Source organism: Anas acuta, chromosome 3 (assembly GCF_963932015.1).
Source record: "Anas acuta chromosome 3, bAnaAcu1.1, whole genome shotgun sequence".
In the NCBI taxonomy this organism is placed as follows: Eukaryota; Metazoa; Chordata; class Aves; order Anseriformes; family Anatidae; genus Anas; species Anas acuta.
Window position 1 is genome coordinate 112,481,461 of NC_088981.1, and position 19,484 is coordinate 112,500,944.

Here is a 19,484-nt window from a genome sequence, read left to right on the forward strand (position 1 = left end):
TGTTGGGTAAGGAACAAAGAAACTTATTCCTTATCAGTCTTACAGACAGATCTGTAAGAGTATTTTTAAAGACAACACAAAAATGCATCAGTTTAAATCCCGATTCTCGCACGAACCTGAGCAACCATACATAATTCACAGGCATACTTCACACCAGTCTCCCAAAACTTAAGCCTTCTCCACTTCTAATACTTCTTGTCCTTCAGCCTTCACTCCCTAAATCTGGCCAGGATAGAAAAAAAATGGTCACTCATAAATGCCTTGCAAGATAAATATGTCCCAAAGAGTCTCAAGAGCTCACTGTAATGAACATACAAACATTTGATCAGCTGAATAGCTCTCCAGACCCCACTATCCAGTACTGACGAGGTCTCCAGGAACTGCAGTGGAAGATGAGAAAATTTACATGCAAACATCCAAAACAAAATTAAAAAAAAAAAAAAATCATTTGTAGCTGAATGCTATCCTACTCTTTTATAGGTTGTAGATGTTAAAATCTAAGGAGGCTGAGTGCTTATAAACTGTGATTCTAAAAACTTAATAAATTACTAGATATAAGCACTGTATCATGAGATGAAAGTCATCCCGTCAACTAAATGGCAAGATTCTGTTCCAAAAGATAGCTTATATCAAGAATAATCTGAAAACAGTATGAAAGTTAAAAATAATCCTTTCTGGAGAAACAGAAAAATAAGTTTATCATTAAAAAAATTATATATCAAGAAAGATGTGCTCTGAGAAACAATGCCCTCATGCTTCGTAACATAAAACTTCTTAGTTTGTCTTCTCGCATGCAGTTTCTATTAAGTATGTGTTGTCTGTACTACAGCACTAAGCTTTCCATATGGGCTTTAAATCAAATTCCAGTTTGTTATTGATACACCCTGCATGAACAGATACTCCCTAAAGAGTAATGACCCCACACAGCACTTACACTGGCATAATTTTTGTCAGTGAAATGAGCACAGTAGTACTAGAAAAGGCCTCAAAGCTCTTTCTAAATCACTTCCTGCTTATTTTCTTTGTACATCTTTTCTAAATTAGCACAATGAATCTGAGTAGTTCAACACCATCTTTTGGATCCTCCCTGAACATAAGCACTCATAGGCTTCCGTTTGTTTGTTTTTTGATTATACCACTAAGGTTTAGCTTTCTCAACTAAAAAATGTCAGGTCCATACCCTAGCTCCAAGGGCAGCAATGGAGCATCCCGTATCCCTGCTCCCGCTCTCCAAACCTTCTGAAGAGAGTGGCCACATCAAAACCATGCCATAGCAAGATGTGGCCCGGGCTAACTCCCCAGCTATGCCCAGGAATTATTTGGAACACTGCTACTCAGTCCAGGTCAAAGTGTGACTTCTTCAAACTTTTAATGTAGATGATCATCAGTAGGAAGGAATCATCTTGGTTACTGTCTAATTTACTACTACAGATGCAAATAAATGCCGATTTCTATGACTAGACTTCCAGAGTATTATTCCTGAGTTCCAGATATAATACTTCCAGAGTATTTTGTCCAAGGTGCATTTAATTGCATTTCACTACCTTGTATGGGCACAAATGTATCATGTCTGAACACAGATTAAATTCAAACGGAGCAATTTAATTTCATGTGAATGAAGGATAACTACACTTTACTACACATCTACACTTTATTGCAATGTATTGTGTTTTGCACATATCCCATTCCGTTTCTGTGAACTTTGTACAAATTCCCACCAACAGAAACATACTACTGAGCAGTACTGCAAAAATCACATCCACAATGAACTTCCAAGAACAGTAATCTGTAGCTGCAATTTTTAAATATCTATAATATCATTCATAGGTCAACATACATTAAAGAATCAAAAGCTTCTGCCAATCTCTTTTGATAGGGATGTAGCTTAGTTTTACCTTTTGCTGTCATCTAGCTTGCTTTCAAGGTATTGTAATCTTCTAGTGAAGTTACTTTCCCTGCACTGTTTATTCAAACTTGCAATGTACTATGAAAGCATTATGGTAGCTACTGCAACTGAATTATTGCCATATAACATCTGAGTGTTGGAAATATATCCCTAAACTAGCAGTCAGAGTGACAGATGAATGGTGTTTCTTTTAGTCCTAGGGGAACAAAACTGAAATAGAGCATTCACAGTGTGATGCTCTAAGCATTCCTTTGTATGGCAGTTCAGATTTCTGATGGGATTTTTTTTCTTAGTGGGGGAGGTATTGGCACCATAAAACAGATGATAAAAAATGGACATTTACAGTCTGAGTTAGAAGTCAGCTTTGCCATTAAGATGAAAGAAGTTTTAAAACACCTCTGCTTGATTTTAATAATAAGGCATAGTAAATCTGATAAAGGCTCTCATACAAAAATTTAGCAGAACTGGAGTTACCATTCAAGAAATCACAGCCAAAGCTGCAGGTCATTTTAGTATGGACAGGTCACCTGAGAGATTCATAGTAGCAACATAAGGACAGAGAAACTCAAACCTGCATCTCTACCCAAACTGCACAAAAAGGAAAAATGTAACAGTCTTAAATAAACATACACCTTTCCATCACTCTGATTCAGCCATATCCCACAGGAATTCCAGTTCTCTTGAATTGATTTTTATGACACAGAGGAAAGCAGAATTGCAATCCATGTGGAATGTTTTATTTTTGTAGATTCAGCCATCGAAGGCAAAATAGTGGAAATTAAATCCCTGAACACTACCAACCCTGGATATTCCAAAGTGAAGAAGGAGACACTAATCTGTACAATAATAAAGGGATGTTAGGTAGATCACCATTATGTGCTTTATTCTCAGGAGATGGTCACCTGTTATGAAGACAGCTTCTGTGATCTCCTTCATGTGCTCAGTTCAACTACGTGTACGGACCAGAATATTTTATTTCATCTACAACTTTTCTTACTTGGAGGAGCAGCATATCACTGGTTTGACTGCTGTCTTAGGAGGGCATACTACTTGCTGTTATGAAGTGAGACTGTGCTGCCATTACAGCTTTTATTTTGGTTTGGTTTTGCCAGTACAGCTGGCTGATTTATTACTATTCATTGCTATTATTGATGTTTTTTTAATGAGTCATCTGATCACAATATATTGACAATATAATCATGCATTATGGCAAAGAATGTGGGTTTTGTTCTTAATGTCTGCTTTGTATTTTAAGACTAATTGTCATTCCTTTGTATATTGCTATTATTACTGTTTCAGAAATAGTTCCTTCACTTCAAATTAAAGCCACAGGATGCATCATTAAGTGCAAAAGTGCATCAGTAATCCTAGAAGAATGTCCTTTCCTTGTAATATGACAGTGGGTGTTTTTCAGTCAAAACTGTAGAATTTCACATTCTCCTTTTTAATGTTTGAAAGTGGCTCGGAGCTTTGCTTACTCCTCCATGGTACAGAGAGGGAATGGACCTCACAAAACTGCAAGCACTCCCATGAAGTTTTAGGTCTAATTTTATAAAATGTTTTAAAAGAAATAAGTATAAACAATATTTGCTTTTTGTATCATAACTGAAACCATACTGCTAAACAATCATATCCTGTTTAGCCCATAATGACATCAGAAATATATGTTTATCATCTGCTCTGGACAACTTAGCATGATTTTGGCCCAAGGCAAAGTGGAACTGAAATCATTTGCAGTTGTCCAAACCAAGATAACCACACATTTCTGAGGTAATTGATACCTAAAAGGAACATTGCCTTTAGATCACAGCTCATGATTTAAGTATACTAATTCCTTAAAGAACGCTGTTAGAATTTTTAAAGTGTCTATTGGATTTCCTCCAAAACTTAGCATGGATTAAACATAATCTACTGCACAAAGAAAGTAAGATACACTAGATTAGCCCATCCACTAACAACTCTTCCTTTAGGACTGGATCACATTTCCCACTATATTTGATTCCTTTCTACCCACCTCAAAGTGACAACAAAATCCAAAACAAAACAAAGCCAAAAATATATTAAACTTTTGGAGTAGCATGTCTCAAGCAATGTTTCATGTTTTGTCACTGAAAAATTAATAAGAAAGAAAATCCACAGTACTGACTTCGTACGTGTATATAATTTATGGATCTATTCTAAAATAAGTAGATCTTGATGTTTTTTAAAAACATGGAAACAGATCAAGAGTTCACAAAATGTAATAAAGTAAAAGAATAAAGAGAAGAATTACTTTTAAATATAGATACCCTACAGTTCATGAATAATACTCACGTGAAGAAAAACAAGATGTGTAATCAGATGAAAGAGAAATATTTTATTACAGCAATGCATTCTTTGACAAACAGAAAGTCAGAAAGTGAGATGTGTCCTTGTCTGGGACAGGGAACTTCATATTTCTAGTTACTTGTGTAGTTTTTTAAACTTACAACAAAACACAACAAAAAAACACAACACTGGAATGACAGAAGAGAATGTAAAGAATAGCAGAAAGTTAAGCACATAACAAACTCATTCAAAACTGTGCTGTTATATATTTTTGTGCATATGATCTCAAAGGATGTGCCTGCATTTATGCAAAACATAACATTTTGCACAAATAAATATGTATGAAAGCAAAGCAAAGAATCAGTTTCCAAAACACAAACAGTGGTTGGGAACAACTGCTCTACAACACTGATTCTCAGCTGCGGACAAACGAGACTTGTTCCTAAACCAAATGCTAAGATAGAATGGATTTTTGATTAGATTTTGAGTAAGCGTAATGGGGAGAAGGAAAGGAAAACATGACTGGGTAAGTCCCAGAAAGAGCAGGATAAAAATCAGGTTATTTCTTACTCAGAATTTTCCATGAATCCTTACGGTGAAATGTGGCCTAAATAGGCAAATATTAAATAGACAAATATTACGGAATGCATCAGCCACCTCATCATAGAAAAGTACCCAACTTCTAGTGCTGAAAGGGCATAAAAAGCACTCTAAAAACAGAAAGTTTCCAGCAGCCATGCATCCTACACCTCTGACTAAAAACTATGGAAATTGGCTCAAGCACTAGTGTGTAATTGTAAGCAGACTTTCTGCACCGTTTTGCCCTCGACAACAAGTTGCCCACACAAGCCGTTATTAGGAACTGCGCGAGAACAAGGGCTATGAAGCATTCTCCATATTCACTGTGGACAGGGCCAGCCTGTTCTGTGTGGAAAGAGAATTGAACCATAGGAACCCAAGCCAGCCAACGTCACCTGCCTTCAGGGCCAGAGAACTGATCCTGGCTGACTTATTAATTAGTCTAGATACAGGCTTTGGATCTTTCTAATACTTCAGAGTAAGTGACGTTCAAGAAGATGCTCCTTAAATAGGGATCACAAAGTCCATGCAGCAACTTCCTATGACGCGGTGCCTTTTGACATTATAGATAAATTTCAGTGAAACCAAGCAAAACTGGTACCAAAACCATTACCGCAGACTTCCATGCTAATAATAAATATTGCTTCTTGATCCAAGTTAGCTTTTTAAGTGTGATATGGTACTGCATTCTGTAATGTAGACATCATTTTTCATATGTACATAGATCAGAAAATAGGACTTGAAAGTGAGAGGGAGATAAGAGCATTTACTGAAGTGTGTTTGCACAGAAACACATTTTTGTTCATTTTTTCTGAAAACTGTGTTATATGACAAGAATCTTCAACTTCTATTTAGGCATAATTTTCTAATGAGAGAAAGAATGAAAAATAGAAGAAATTGTGAAAGATACATGTGAAATGTTTTTAAATGGAATCTGATTTCTGCAGAAAGGAAATACAAATACATGGCAGACAGAAAGATCCATAACTACCCTTTCATAATCTTCCTTCTCAGCATGTGTGCTTAGATATCAGGAAACATTTGAAGGAATAGGAAAAATATGGAAATAGGATTCCTTTAGACCATCTGGGCAAAAGGAAAAAACATAACAATGATACAATATGCAGCACAAAAAAGACATCAGACCAGCATGATGTATGAACTATTTCACAGTTTTCTCTGCTGGAGATGGATATCAGTAAAACAAAAGAATTACCTCCATCCGCTCTTGCTTAACATCATCAATCTCATCATCTTCAAACATGGCTAAGAGCTCTCCTGTCTGGTCAATGGAGTTGAGAAAGTCTTGAGCAAGCTTCTGCCGTTTGTTTGTGTTGTTGCTGTTGAATTTGTCTGAACAAAGATAAACAAAGAACAACAAACCTAAGTTATTTGGCTACTGCAAAATGTTCCCTAGAAGGGACATTTTTTAGAATTAGATGCACTATACAGAAAAGGCCTGTTCTTACTGTCCTCCCCATATACCCTGTGCTACCTGACCAAGATAAAGTCACTGCTGTCGTCCAGGAGCACTGTAGTAAAAACTCCTCTTCAATGTTTCCTAGTACAACCTAATGTTTTTAGTGATCTAGAAAAACCTGGCTCATGTATTGTTATTTTGCACTGAAGAACCCACAGTGCTGCAGAAGAAACCACTATTCTTTGGTTGCATAAAAACTCATATAATGTAACGTATGGAGGAAACATGATTTCTCATAAGCACACACAACACCAAAATACACTAATTACCTACAACTTAAAGCAAATCATAACACAAGCATTAAGATACAGCTCCACAGATGATGTACCATTGCTCAACAGTAAAGCCTAGAGAACCCTGGGCAAGGTGATTGATCTCTGTTGTTCTAAACAAGGTAACAGCTATAAAGACACTAGATTCACATGACAAAATTGATGGCTTCAGTTGCCAAAGCCTGCTAGAAATTGCAATGTTTAATTCCCAGATGAAATGTTTTTAGAAGCATTTCATGAGCATCTAAATGATTTAGGAAAATTGTTTATTTGTTTTAACTGGTGACATAAACTTTAGCATTACAAATAAAGCTGTCAGGTAGGAAGCTATACTGCCAGATTGCTTCCATGAAACAATATACTTTCATGTTTTGTGAAAATAAAATGGCAAATTAAATCTCAAATGAGTTGACAAAAACTTATCTACACATTGACCAAGTTAGAGTAAGAAGTACAATGTTTGCCTAACATCAACGTGGATGCTCAGAGGAACTAAACACAAGGAATTCATTGTAAGGAGAAAAAAAAATGAAAAGGCTCTGAGAAAGGAAATAAGTTAAATACAAAAGTGTTGTATGGATATAGCTGGATACTGTAATAAAAATATGGTAAGATTTAGATTTACTGTGATAAATTTTAACTTTAAATGCTTCTATTAATATAAATCAATAGAACTTCGCTTCAGTGGCATAAATTTATACCAGCAAATGCAATGATACCAATTAATACTTTTCTTAATTCAAAGAGCTTTGCCTTTAAATGCATTGGTTATAAAACTATGACTTCATCATGGAATGGGAAACAAAAGTGTTTCCCAGTCTTTAAATGACAGATTTGAAGTATAAAATGTTTAACAATACCAGAACCAAGGCCAGGTCCTTTTGTATTAAATGACTTCAGGTTACGGTATATTGTGTAAAACATGACAAAAGTTTTTGATAATTATATAACAAATGTCCATTCAATTGCAGCTCCCCCTTGCACACAGCAGCTGACACATTTAAATTGCACATGCTGAAATCAATTAGCCCTTTAATCAGCACCAGTTTCTTAACTTCAACAGAGTTAAAACATTAAGCAGTGTTACTTATAATTTGGATAGTAGATGGAAAAACTGAACTTTGAAGTAATGCAAATGGGCATTTATAAAGTATCAGCCCACTCCCAAATTAAGTAGTTTTTCTACCTTCAATGATGTCATCTTCTTCTATGCCTTTGACAATTTTAGATTTGTAGTCTCGAAAAAACATGTACTTCAGTAGTCTTCTAAGCTTTTTCTATGAGAAAAAAAAAATATTAGTTTGTATCATAAAGATTTATTTTTAATTTAGATTAAACTTATAACACAAATATGCAAATATATTATGTGATACTCAGTAAATATATTTTTATAATGTTCATAATTCCTAATTCTGCAGAAAATCCATATATAACAAGTACAACAAGGTGTTTCTTTGAGCTCCTTGGTACCTTGTTTGCCAACTGTGAGAAAGCAATGCGTTTCACTTTCAGAAAGCTGAAATTGAGGCTTCATTAGGGCACTCCAAAATATTTGCTTTGTTTGGAAATTCAAACCTACAAATGCATACTTCCATGAACTTTGACATCCATACTACCTGCTATTTCCAATATACCCTTACTGATCATGTCAGATAAAGTAATGACAACTGTTTCTCATGTTCTAGGATTTTATTTATTCAGATATGTTTTTAGTCATTTGGTTTCACCCATTAAACAAGGAAAGAAAAACAAAAGTGGGGAAGAAAGGGGGTGGGAGGACAAGGCAAGGAGACAGATGAAGAAGGAATAATGTTGATAAAAACAGATAGTAAGAATATTTGAATAATTCTGAAATTTGAAGAAAAAAAATGACTTTAATGTTCTTATGGAAAATTACTACTTTTAAATTATTCTACATATTTCACACAGAAAGCATGCCATACCTAAATTTGGAGATTTTAGCGAGATGCAGGAAGAATATTTAAAAGAAAAAGCAAGACAGGATTTACTGACAATATAGACAAAGAAAATGTAACAGTTACACTGTCAAACATGACACCTGCATCTGCACTCTGCATAAATAGGAGGAAATTAGAGTAATTGTTTTTTATAGACATAAAAGGAATATAAAAGATAAGGATCAATCTTTATACTGTTATTAAGAAATTGTTTTGAGTTCTAATATATATTACCCACTCCAAATGCTAGTGAGAAAATCTACTTGTAATTGAAGTTACTGGAAAAAAAAAGAGAATTAACTTATTATGCAATTATTGTACTATGTAGAACAAAATACAGTTGCAGTGCAGCTGTACTTTTTAATGAAGCTATTCATGAGCATGGATTCCTTTCATGTAGGTTAAGCAAACACTTTAAAACAAGATAAGGAGCTTACTATGTCAAATAAGAAAATGCTGTCTTATTACTATACCTTATCTTTACGCATTAGGAACAGGAGATCTTCAGCAGAGATGACTCGAGCTCCTCTCAGCTGAGAAACTTCGGCTGCTTGCTGTAACTAAAATAAACGAATAAATTAGGATGGCTGTTTCTGTGTTAAAAAAAAAATCACTAGGTTTTTAAAATAAGTTCAGATAATATTTTTGCATGGCTGTACATAGCAAAATAAAGCTATGCACTTAAACACAATCTGGGACTCTCAAAGGTGTCACTCACTCTGCTCTTGTTAGTGGGAAATGGAATAACAATTTTACGAAAAGACTGAAAGACTTTTGACAAATCTCAAGCAAAAGCTTTTTTTGTTTATATTTAAAATGATCACTTTTGAAAAGCACTGCATTACTTTTTTTTTTTTTTTCTTCCTTGAACCACATTAGCCCAGAAAATGAACATATAATTCTCTCAGGCAATGTAAAAATGCCAAATTCTTGCCATAGCACTTTATCTGCAACTGTTGAAGGATGGCTGATCCCTCTCACAATTTTTTAGAATAACAAATACTAATTTTAAACAGCTTACCTAAGTATTTTTGGAAAGAAACTCTATCTCACTTGACTTATCATTAGTACAAACCATACCCACATGAAGACGTTTTTAGGCATACTCTTATTTCATTTGAGAGAAAGAAAATGAATTGATAGGAACCACTGACTCTATTAAAATAATTGAAAAAACACCTATTGAGCAGATCCAGCCATTCAGATATGAAAAAGGTAAATTTAAAATGGGATTGAACAATGAATGCCCCCAAATTTTTATGAGTGGCAGCAAAACGAGTGTGAAGCAAAGAAGTGTCCTCACCTCTATCGTGACGGTCAGAATGGCAATGATTCTGAAGGCCTCAAACTGCTCAAATTGTTAAAAATAAAGGGCAAAAATCTCTTTGGAGGGGACTTTGATAAGCATCAGCCTTGGACTCAGCTTTCAGTAGGTGCAGGGCTGGTGACTTAGAGGAAAGTGGGCTCACTTACACACAAACATACCACATCAGCGCAACCCAAGACTAGAAACCAAACTTGCACAAGCTGATGCTTATCAAAGTGCTGGGCTAAAAAGGTCAAACCCAAATTGGAAGAGAAGTCAATGGGATTTGCTCCTTCCCTATCCTTTGGTGCCAACTCAAGATGGTGCTGTAGAGTAGGCGCTCTAGAAAGGATGCCTCACACCATGGAATTCACCTTTTCCTCTAGGTTTAAAAACATTGTGCAAAAGGTTGGAATTGGTCATTTCTTTGCTCTTGTCCCTGTTAACCATCTGATGGATGGAATGACTGTGATCCCGGTACAAAAGCTATCAAAAAGAGACATCTTAAATTCTTGATATTAAAACTCATACACACCTGTAACATGATCAGTAAACAGAAAATTCATTTATTTTCAAATATCTCTATAGTCTTCTTTCAGAAATGTATGAATGCACCTGAAAATAATTTAAAGAAATCCTACCCCTCGTACTCACACTAGCAATGGTTTCACTCAGTATCACTGGCTGAATAAGTATATTATTAATCTGAGCTCCCATGCTGCTATGGCTTGAAATAGGCCTATTCAGAAGTTAAAAAGATCAACAAAAACAGTAGCTGTTTCTAATATCCAAAAGGAGGAGAGGGGGGGAAAGATTTTCTTTTTGGCAAGTGTTCAGTGGGCAAAAGATTCAGTCCATAAATCATAATACTGGACTACATTAATTTTTTTCCACACTAATCATATGCATACAAAATGTGAACTGTATCTAGTATGCACAACACAAAACATACTGCAGGAAGAGTTTCAGATTTTCCCCTTGAAACACTGTTGGCCCTTGCAGTCACAAAGACCAGAGAGATTTCAGGAATTCAGAAGTCACAGTAATATAATCTTACTTGAAACTCACTTGAAAAATGTAAGAATGTGAAAAATGATAGTTCTATTTTTTGGCATAAGCAAAACTGTTTCTTATTCTGATTAGTTTGAGGGTACACAGGCTACTTAGATTTCTAACATAAAATATAAAGAGTTGGATAAAAATAAATTTTCCAAGAATGAGACAATATTCATCTCTGGTGTAAATCTATTGCAGTTAATGGATTTATGCCAAGGCTGACTTTGGTTCCACTAAGCTTAAAAGAATTACAAAAACTGACCTTGGCATAGTGATAACACAACACAAGTCTTCCCAATACCAGATAAAACAATGGCAGAAATAGCCGCCATCAAAGTATGTTCTACTTTCCTAATGCATGGGGCTTTAAACTAATGGTTTAAACTGAAAGAGGGGAGGTTTAGATTGGATATAAGGAAGGAGGGTGGTGAGTTCCCCTTGAGGCTGCCTCAAGGAGCTGTGGGTGCCCCATCCCTGGCAGTGCCCAAGTCCAGGCTGAATGGGGCTGGGGGCAGCCTGGGTTGGTGGGAGGTGTCCCTGCCATGGCAGGGGTTGGGACTGGATGGCCTTTAAGGTCCCTTCCAACCCAAACCATTCTGCAATTCTATAATTCTATATACGACCATATTACAAGACATTAATTTTCTTGTTATATAATTCATAACAGTTAATTTCTCCATGCAGCTGAAATACCTTATTTTTCCAAATGATAAATACTTGACAATGTCATTTAAAGCAAAGATCGTGTGCAAGCTACTGGCAGGAATTCCCAGTGAAGTAAGGGGGATTAAGGATAGGAGGCCAAATTCACGTCCCATTTGCATCTAAGTAAATCCTGAATAACACTGTTTATTTTAATGGAGTTATTCTGGGCTAAACACAAGATCAAAATCTGGAATAATATTCTCAGTTTCTACCAAAACAATGAAAACTTTATTCTCACATTACCTCGACTTTTGCATCTATTTTATTTTAAGTAATGAACCCACAGCATTTAATTTCTTTGGCTTAAAGAAAGCAAAATAGGAAAATAATTACTTCCTGTACAGTTATAAAATATGGATTATTTATCCAAACAGACCATAATGAGTTCTGCATTGGTACACATATTTATCTGGGAAACCAGGATACGCTCAGGTAAATATGTATCCAGGCAATTAAAAAAAAATTACGTACCACACAGTCTAGGTTGGGGGGAAGATGTATTTATAGTTTTAACACACACATAATTGACTCATTCAAACCACAACATGAGTGCTTGGCTATAATTAGTATTATAACAAACTGTCTTATTTGACTGTCCCGGAGTTGCCATTAATATGCAATAAGCCCCGATTCCTTAATTTCCGGAGCTCAAGGCCTCATTGAGTCATTACCGCGGCTGTGTTATGTGATGAAGGGGGACTTGAGGAAGCTGCACCAAAGAAATGATCCACCTCGGAGCACTTGAGCGTTCAGCATCACAGGAAAGCAATTTTCAGCTACGCGACCTTGACGTCCATAGGTCTTTGGCTTGTGGCTGCAGTGGAAGCACTGCGGGCTCCTCCTTCAAGAGCAGGAGGTCTACTGCCAGGGACTCCAAACGATTCTCTCAGGGCTGAGGGAACTTTCCCCACATGCTGTTACAGCTACCCTTCTGGAACAGCAACAGTGGAGACACGGCAAGAAGGTCCCACAAGTCTCCTTTTTCGAGCCTCGGCTCTATTGAGCACCAGTCCCAGAATACAGGGCAGCAGCAGTTCCACCACACTCTGTGGCTTTTCCTAAATTTTGTAATGACTAACGTTATTTAGTCCAGAAAATACCTTATTTTGGATTATCTTAAAGAAGAGTAAGCAATCCAAATCTCTTAGATTCTTAAAGAAAAGCAGGCTAAACTTCCCCATACCAGCAAACAATATTTCAGACCCCGGAGTCTGAATTTATTTTTTATTACAGCCAAATTATGAACCCCTAAAAATGAAGTTTAAATAACGGAAGTGTTGAAATGACTTTCACTATAGGAGCACAAATAGCTCTGTTAATAATTAGGAGTTTATGAAAAATAAGTGTATTTTACAATTTTTCACATTACAAAGAAAGTAGTATATACAGTAACTATATTTTAAAGTCTAAGAAGAAATGGCTGGGGAATAATATTTTAAAATGTAATCACTGGTTTAATGACTTTATGAAGTTAACTTTCTTGGCAGGATGAACTGAAGTATGTTAACAGTCACCTTACGGCTATTTTCTTTTTGCAACTTTTGCAAATTATAGATTTGTTGAAAGGAGCATTCATTCTCCTATGACAGAAGCACAGTTACTTCAATGGCGCTGTCTGCTTTTTCTCCTAATTATTTTTTCTTCCCCTACCTCCAAAGTCAACAATCACTGATACTTCTACAAAAACGTCTTGATGGACAAACAGACAAAAAGCTGGAAAACAAACACGCTACATTGTGACATAATCCTTCCAGTTAATTTGTAGAATGGAGACGAAATGGTAATGTTTGCATGCCTTCAAGCTGCTGAGAGCCAAGAATAATGCTTCAAGAGCTATGATTTTGTTTTTATTATAGAGGAAAATTAGAACATAGTTCACCTGGCTGAAAATTTCTCTGAGGCAGGAAGGTTGTTTTGTTATTAAATGTGCATTTAAATGCCTTTTTTTTTTCCCCCAATCTTTTCTGTATCAAAAGTATGCAACTATAAAAATACCAATAGAAATCCTGAGTATAGGTATAGTGCTGTAAATGTATTCTAAGCCAAATGTCCCAATACTTCTTTGAAAGTAATTAAACATATGATTAAATTTTTTCACTTAAATATTTCCCTATAACATCTCACATACATCTGGCTCTGACACCTGACCCTCTAATCCTGACATACGCAGGAAAAATGCAAACTCTGTTCTTCAAGGTCAGTGTAGGGACAAGCTTTCTGCACTTCACGCATCCTGAGAGGGTAATCACGTTACGGAGTCTATTAGAGCACTCTACAAGGCAATGATTTAGGATCACCATTCAAGGGTTAAACAGCATGACTAAATCACCTCAAGCTGTCTAAAGCATAAAACCATCACCTGCACATGAAAAGACTATCAATTCTGTCATCCTTAGGTATGTTTTCAGGTCTAGGTATATTTTACTGAAGAGCATTTAATGCATCACCAGGTGACAATGAGTGACCTGAAGCAGATTTACCTTTGCATCCCATTTTGAGGCTTCAGCCTCAAAATTTTCAAAAAATCCCATTGTCTTACTTAGTGCACGGTGAATTTTGGTATATATGGATCATGAGGGTAAGAAAATGTTAGTTCATATCCCATGACCATTCACTCCCTGAAATTCACAGAGAACTTGCTTTCAAGTGTGCCATTTGTTATGTTCGTTCCTTCAAAATCAGTTTATTGTTTAATATCTGAAGCACGCTCAACTGCCTCATCTTGCCTTCTAGCAGGTGGTGATGGCTTTTGGCTTGCAGCGTTCAGGCAGCCCAAAGAGCTGGGAGCTGGAAATGCCAAAAGATCCCCAAAGGATCTCCAGCAACAAGCAGGTTGGACCTATTGTCTACAGGTCCAATACACAATGGTCGGTTTGACATTAAAGGTAACGAAAGGTATAAATCTAAAGTCAGGCAGTCTAACAGTCATGGGAGAAAACAGCCCTTTACTCAGTTGCCTTCAGATTGAATCTGTGAACTGGACCTCTTAGCCACACTGCTGCTATCAGAAACTTCTAAAGAGCAGCATGATGAAGAAAAGGCATTTTGTTGTTCTTCCCATTTGTTCAAATTAATCATCTAGTATAATTTGGACATTACAATCTGTCTTCATTCTACTGACAACCCACATGCTTACGTTTTGTTATATAAAAAGTTGGAGGTTTTTTTCGTTGTTTTTGTTTTTGTGCGGGTTTGCTTATTTATTTATTTACGGTTGGGCCTTGTTTTCATACCTTGTTGTTTGTGCTGATGTTCTCCATGTATCAAACATGATCCTTCTAAGTACATAAAAATAAAAGACAGAGACAAGAAAAATGTACGCAGTTTTTAGAAATCTGTTCAGCCTCCGCCCATGGAATGGAGCAGACAGGAAAACACACTGTGCTGCAGGAGCTCACCTTTGTTTCACCGTTTGTTGATACTCTGAACCATTTTTGTTTAAAAGATAAACAGGTACAATTATTAGAGGAATGATAACATTTTTAAAGTCCAATAGCCTAGGCTTTGCTACAGAAAGTGAAGATTTGAATCTATTAAAGACTGTATGATTATAAGACTAATATTAAGTAGATTGAATACGGAAATGAAATTTCCAAGTAAATGGTGAAATTAATACTGCTATTTGAAAAAGATAATCTTTAAAGCAGTCTTCTTTTTTTTAAAAAAAAAAAAAAAAATCTCTGCTTCATAAATAGTGTAAGCTCATCTCCTCAAATTAGATCTTGCTGTTGCATTTTCTATCACACAGGGAAATAATTTAATGCATTTATGAACAATAACTACATTTCAACTTAAGCTTCAGGCATGACTTTTTCCTATTTTTCTTTCTTTCAATTCTGACTCCAAAATCAACATGTTGGGCCAGGATTTTATATCTATAATTTTCCTACCCTCCACGAAACAATAGAAGCTCTATTGCACACTTGATTTTTATAGTAGGCTGTACTGACCAAACTAAGTGAAATGATACAAACAGCATTAAAACTATAAAGTTTCTAAATGCAGAAAAGCATTTAGACTCATTGAATACAATTTTAATATGGTCAAATTATTCAGCAGCTGCATAGGCTTTGCTAATTCAAAACTTGGTATCCTACTGGAGATGACCACTGCTGATGCTCTCTCACTGTTGTTGATAACAGCAGCCAAGAAAACAGACTTCAAAACCATTAATCTAGTGTGTTTTTTTGGTTGGCTGGTTGGTTGATTGTTTTTAATTATACGAAAGAAAAAAATCGGCTTGAAAAATACCATCCAAGGAAAACGATGGTATAGTCTTCTGCAGAACCAGAGGCACTGCTGAGAAACAACTGTGAATCAAACTTGCCTATATGAAAACTAAATAAATACTGGTCCTTCTGAGGAAATTGCAATAAAACTTACTACATTTGGATTCAAACTTTCACAACTAGTTGTTTAATTTTTATAGAAGTATCTCTATAGCTATACTAAGTCGCGAATCTCAATTTTAAGTATTAATTCAATTTAAGCTACATCTTCCAATGCCTTTTTGCTATAAAATATTATTTTTGAAAAATAAGAATGTGTAGTCTTTTTAGCAATAAATGCATTTGCTGTTCCTTTGGGGAAAACAAACAAACCAACAATTAGAATTTACCCTTAAGAACTGGAGAAATTATTAGTTTTCTGATATTTAGTGTATCAACTCAGACTTATTTCCTCTGTACCAATTATTTCTATTCCTTTTCTTTCTCCAATACTCCTGTAGTATGCAAACCAGCAGAGGTTTACATTATACCCACAGCTTCCTGTCCTTTGGTTTCAAATTCCAAAACAAACCACCATTCAGGATTATTGTTATGCAGTTTCCAATGCTGCAAGCAGAAAATGACTGTTCCCCGTTGATTGAGAGACCATCTAATATAAACAGGTTTCTTTCTCCCATTGCTGCAGATTAACATTTGTTTAAATATTGCATCCTTACGTTGCTCACACAGGAAAATAATCATTGACTTATATTAGTTTCACCAGGACACTAAATAAATACTCTTCCTTTCCACATGACAGCAAATTGGAATCAGGCTTCACAGTTTGTCGTGGGGAAAATAAGACATATATTTACCTATTCCAGGCACAGAGATAAAGTGCTCTTAGAACAAGCCTCAGGCTAATGAAAGAACTGCAAAGCAAGTAAGTCTATGAAGAGCTAGGCACCCATCACTGCTCTGAATATAGAGATGACAAGACCTTGATCCTTTGGCAAAACCGATAGCAAAGTCAGAAAAAAAAAAAAAAAAAATCTCTTCAAACACCTCGAAATGAAGGACAAAAACATACTTTAAAAAATTAATCCCATAAAGCACATAAGTAAGACACTGTTTGGAAAATCTAGACTAGCAGACAGAAGGGGGAAAAAAGGGATTCAGGTTCAATAAAAAATGCAAAATGGCAACTTTTCCTATTAGAAAACTCTAAATTTTTTCACAGCCCTGAAGAGACATGCTGTTACATTCTTACTTGGAAAAACTGTGTTATTGGTGGCAGACTGTAGGTGAAAAGATTTTACTTGAAATTATTCATATTGGTCTTTCTCCTTATTTTTATTCGCATCTGATCAAATGAATGTGTCCACCAAATAAAAGCATATTAGCTTGAGTGGTGACTGCAACAGAATGTTACAGGACTGCTCTGATAAGCAGTGAGAAACATAATGCATGGTAATGGCTGCTGGTTTACAGGATTTTGAGTGTTTTGGACAAGTCTTACTAGGCCTAAGGTAAGTTATAGTGCCTGCAGAATTCTGACAGACGTACAAATGTATATCATGCATGATGTGCCCAAAATAGCAAAAGAAAGGAAAAACAATAATAGAAAAAAAATAAGATAATTTGACGTTAATGCTTTTCCAACTGCAAAACATATTTGGAGTACACATTATGGCACTAGATAAAGTCTTAGCCTGTTCTTCAGTTTTAGGGAAAAACATTTGCCAATGGGGACACAGTATAATCAGAAGTATAATAAAATATTTAAGAGAAAGAGCAAGTTCTAAGATTTTTTTTCCTTTTTCATTTCAAAAAATCTCCCTCCAGGTCATTTCAAAATAACATTGAAATCCTAAATCTAGAGCATCTTTCTCCCAATAATCTAATCCAAGATAAAGAAAAAAATAGAGAGAAATTCATAAAAACAATAGGTGCAGTCGAAGGCATATCTATTTTCATGTAAAAAATAAGAGGTAAGGAAGTTCCTTCTGTAATTCTGTTTTGTTGTTTTGCTGTATTTTCCCTTTTTTTATTATTATTATTACTATTTTTACTTATATGAATTGTAATTCTCTAAGCTTCAAAAATCCAAGTTGTACAGATGATAACATGAACACAACAGATATTTCTCTTGGGAAGATGAAAGAAAGAAAAAAGAAGAGAGCTGTTGCTCAGAGAAAGAAAAGCAAGCAACACAAAGCAGCACAAATGTAAAATCTGAACAACAGATATTTGTGTCTGAAAAATGGCACTGATTTCCTAACTCTTATTTAATGTTCATTCTTTAATTAACATTCATCTCCCAAGGACATAAGTTTGAAAAGGCTGTTTCACATTACTTTTGCACCAAGAGAAGGAATCACTTTTAAGCCATGAAAAGGCTGGGGAAAAAAAATAAACATGCTTTCTGAACATAATTTCCTCTTTATTGCTACTGCAAAGTTATGAAATGAAATCTATTATTTAATTACATTGGATCAAGCAACAGGAAGAGAAGGGAGTGTTGGAGTCACAACATCCCTGTAAGAATAAATTACTACACTTCCTCCTGCTAAAAGACAGTTTGAATGGATTGAAACTGTCCAAATGGTTAAAATTGAACTACTGGGAGGTAAGATCTTCTAGCTAATGTACAAAAACCTACCAAATGCACTCTGAAACTCTTAACAGCAATACTGGTAACAATAGGATAAAGAAGTAGCAACATTTCTGCCAGAACATCAATAGTTTGAAAATCATTACATTTATTCAGATTCTCCCTAGAATCCGAAGATAGCTTAAAAACTATACAGTAGCTTCTGGGCCTACTTTGTTTTACATTTTGCATTGGAGATTTTTAGATAATCTATTATGAAAACTCCAAAATTTATCTGCTCTTATTACCGATATTTTATTAGCCATAAGGGATTTCCCTTAGCTGTGCTTCAGTAATGTTTACTAGATCCTTCAAATTAAATGCAACTGTTGGAGAAGTTAAAGCATTTTATTTCTTAAGTATGTTTTTGTCAATAAAAAAATGGGAGGTCTTTAAACTATAATAAAATGATAAGCTGAATTCTAAAATGTTGGAACAGATAACTTGGCAATTGGTACAGAGTCCACACTGAGATATGATCATTTATATAATTTAAAGTTATATTGATTTGCATAGAGCTGCTCTGAAATAACCTTTCATGGAAATACTCTTTTCTTCTCAAAACTAAAATATTCTAAAAATATGGTTGCACTTTACGGATAACAAGATATTTGAAGAACAATGGAAAATATCTTTGAAGTTGTTCAGGAAAGCTCCTCCTAAGCCTACAGGAATATGAGAGAAAGCAATTATTTGAAGAAGCTACCCTGGAGGCAAAGGAGACTCATTTCATAGGCCCCTAGAGACTGGACTGACCTCTCAAGGCTGAAGGATGAGTAACATGAAGGGGGTGAGCATAAGCCATGATGATTTTGAGGAAAGATCCAGAGAGGTTTCGACAGGGCTAAAGTAAACTATTGAAAATACTGTTTGCAAACATTTTCTAGATCAAAGATTTCTATGGTCTCCTCTGAGTACTGCATTTAGTCTGTGGCCTACTTCTAAACGTCTTCACAGAATCATAGAATGGTTTAGGTTGGAAGCGACCTTAAAGAACATCCAGTACCAACCCCTCTGCCATGAGCAGGTACATTTCCCACCATATCAGGATGCC

At 35.5% G+C, this 19,484-nt stretch overlaps 1 protein-coding gene across 4 annotated transcripts in view; it reads right to left on the reverse strand.

Annotated features, from left to right (window-relative positions):
• The window catches only part of SUPT3H (SPT3 homolog, SAGA and STAGA complex component), a 279,570-nt gene that overhangs the window by 83,341 nt on the left and 176,745 nt on the right, over window positions 1-19,484 (reverse strand). For all 4 annotated transcript variants that reach the window (XM_068678801.1, XM_068678800.1, XM_068678803.1 and 1 more), the window contains 3 exons: window positions 8,976-9,062; window positions 7,731-7,821; window positions 6,009-6,145 (listed from right to left, as the gene is read on the reverse strand). In XM_068678801.1, coding sequence (XP_068534902.1) covers window positions 6,009-6,145; window positions 7,731-7,821; window positions 8,976-9,062 — 315 coding nt within the window. The remainder of the gene's footprint in view (window positions 1-6,008; window positions 6,146-7,730; window positions 7,822-8,975; window positions 9,063-19,484) is intronic.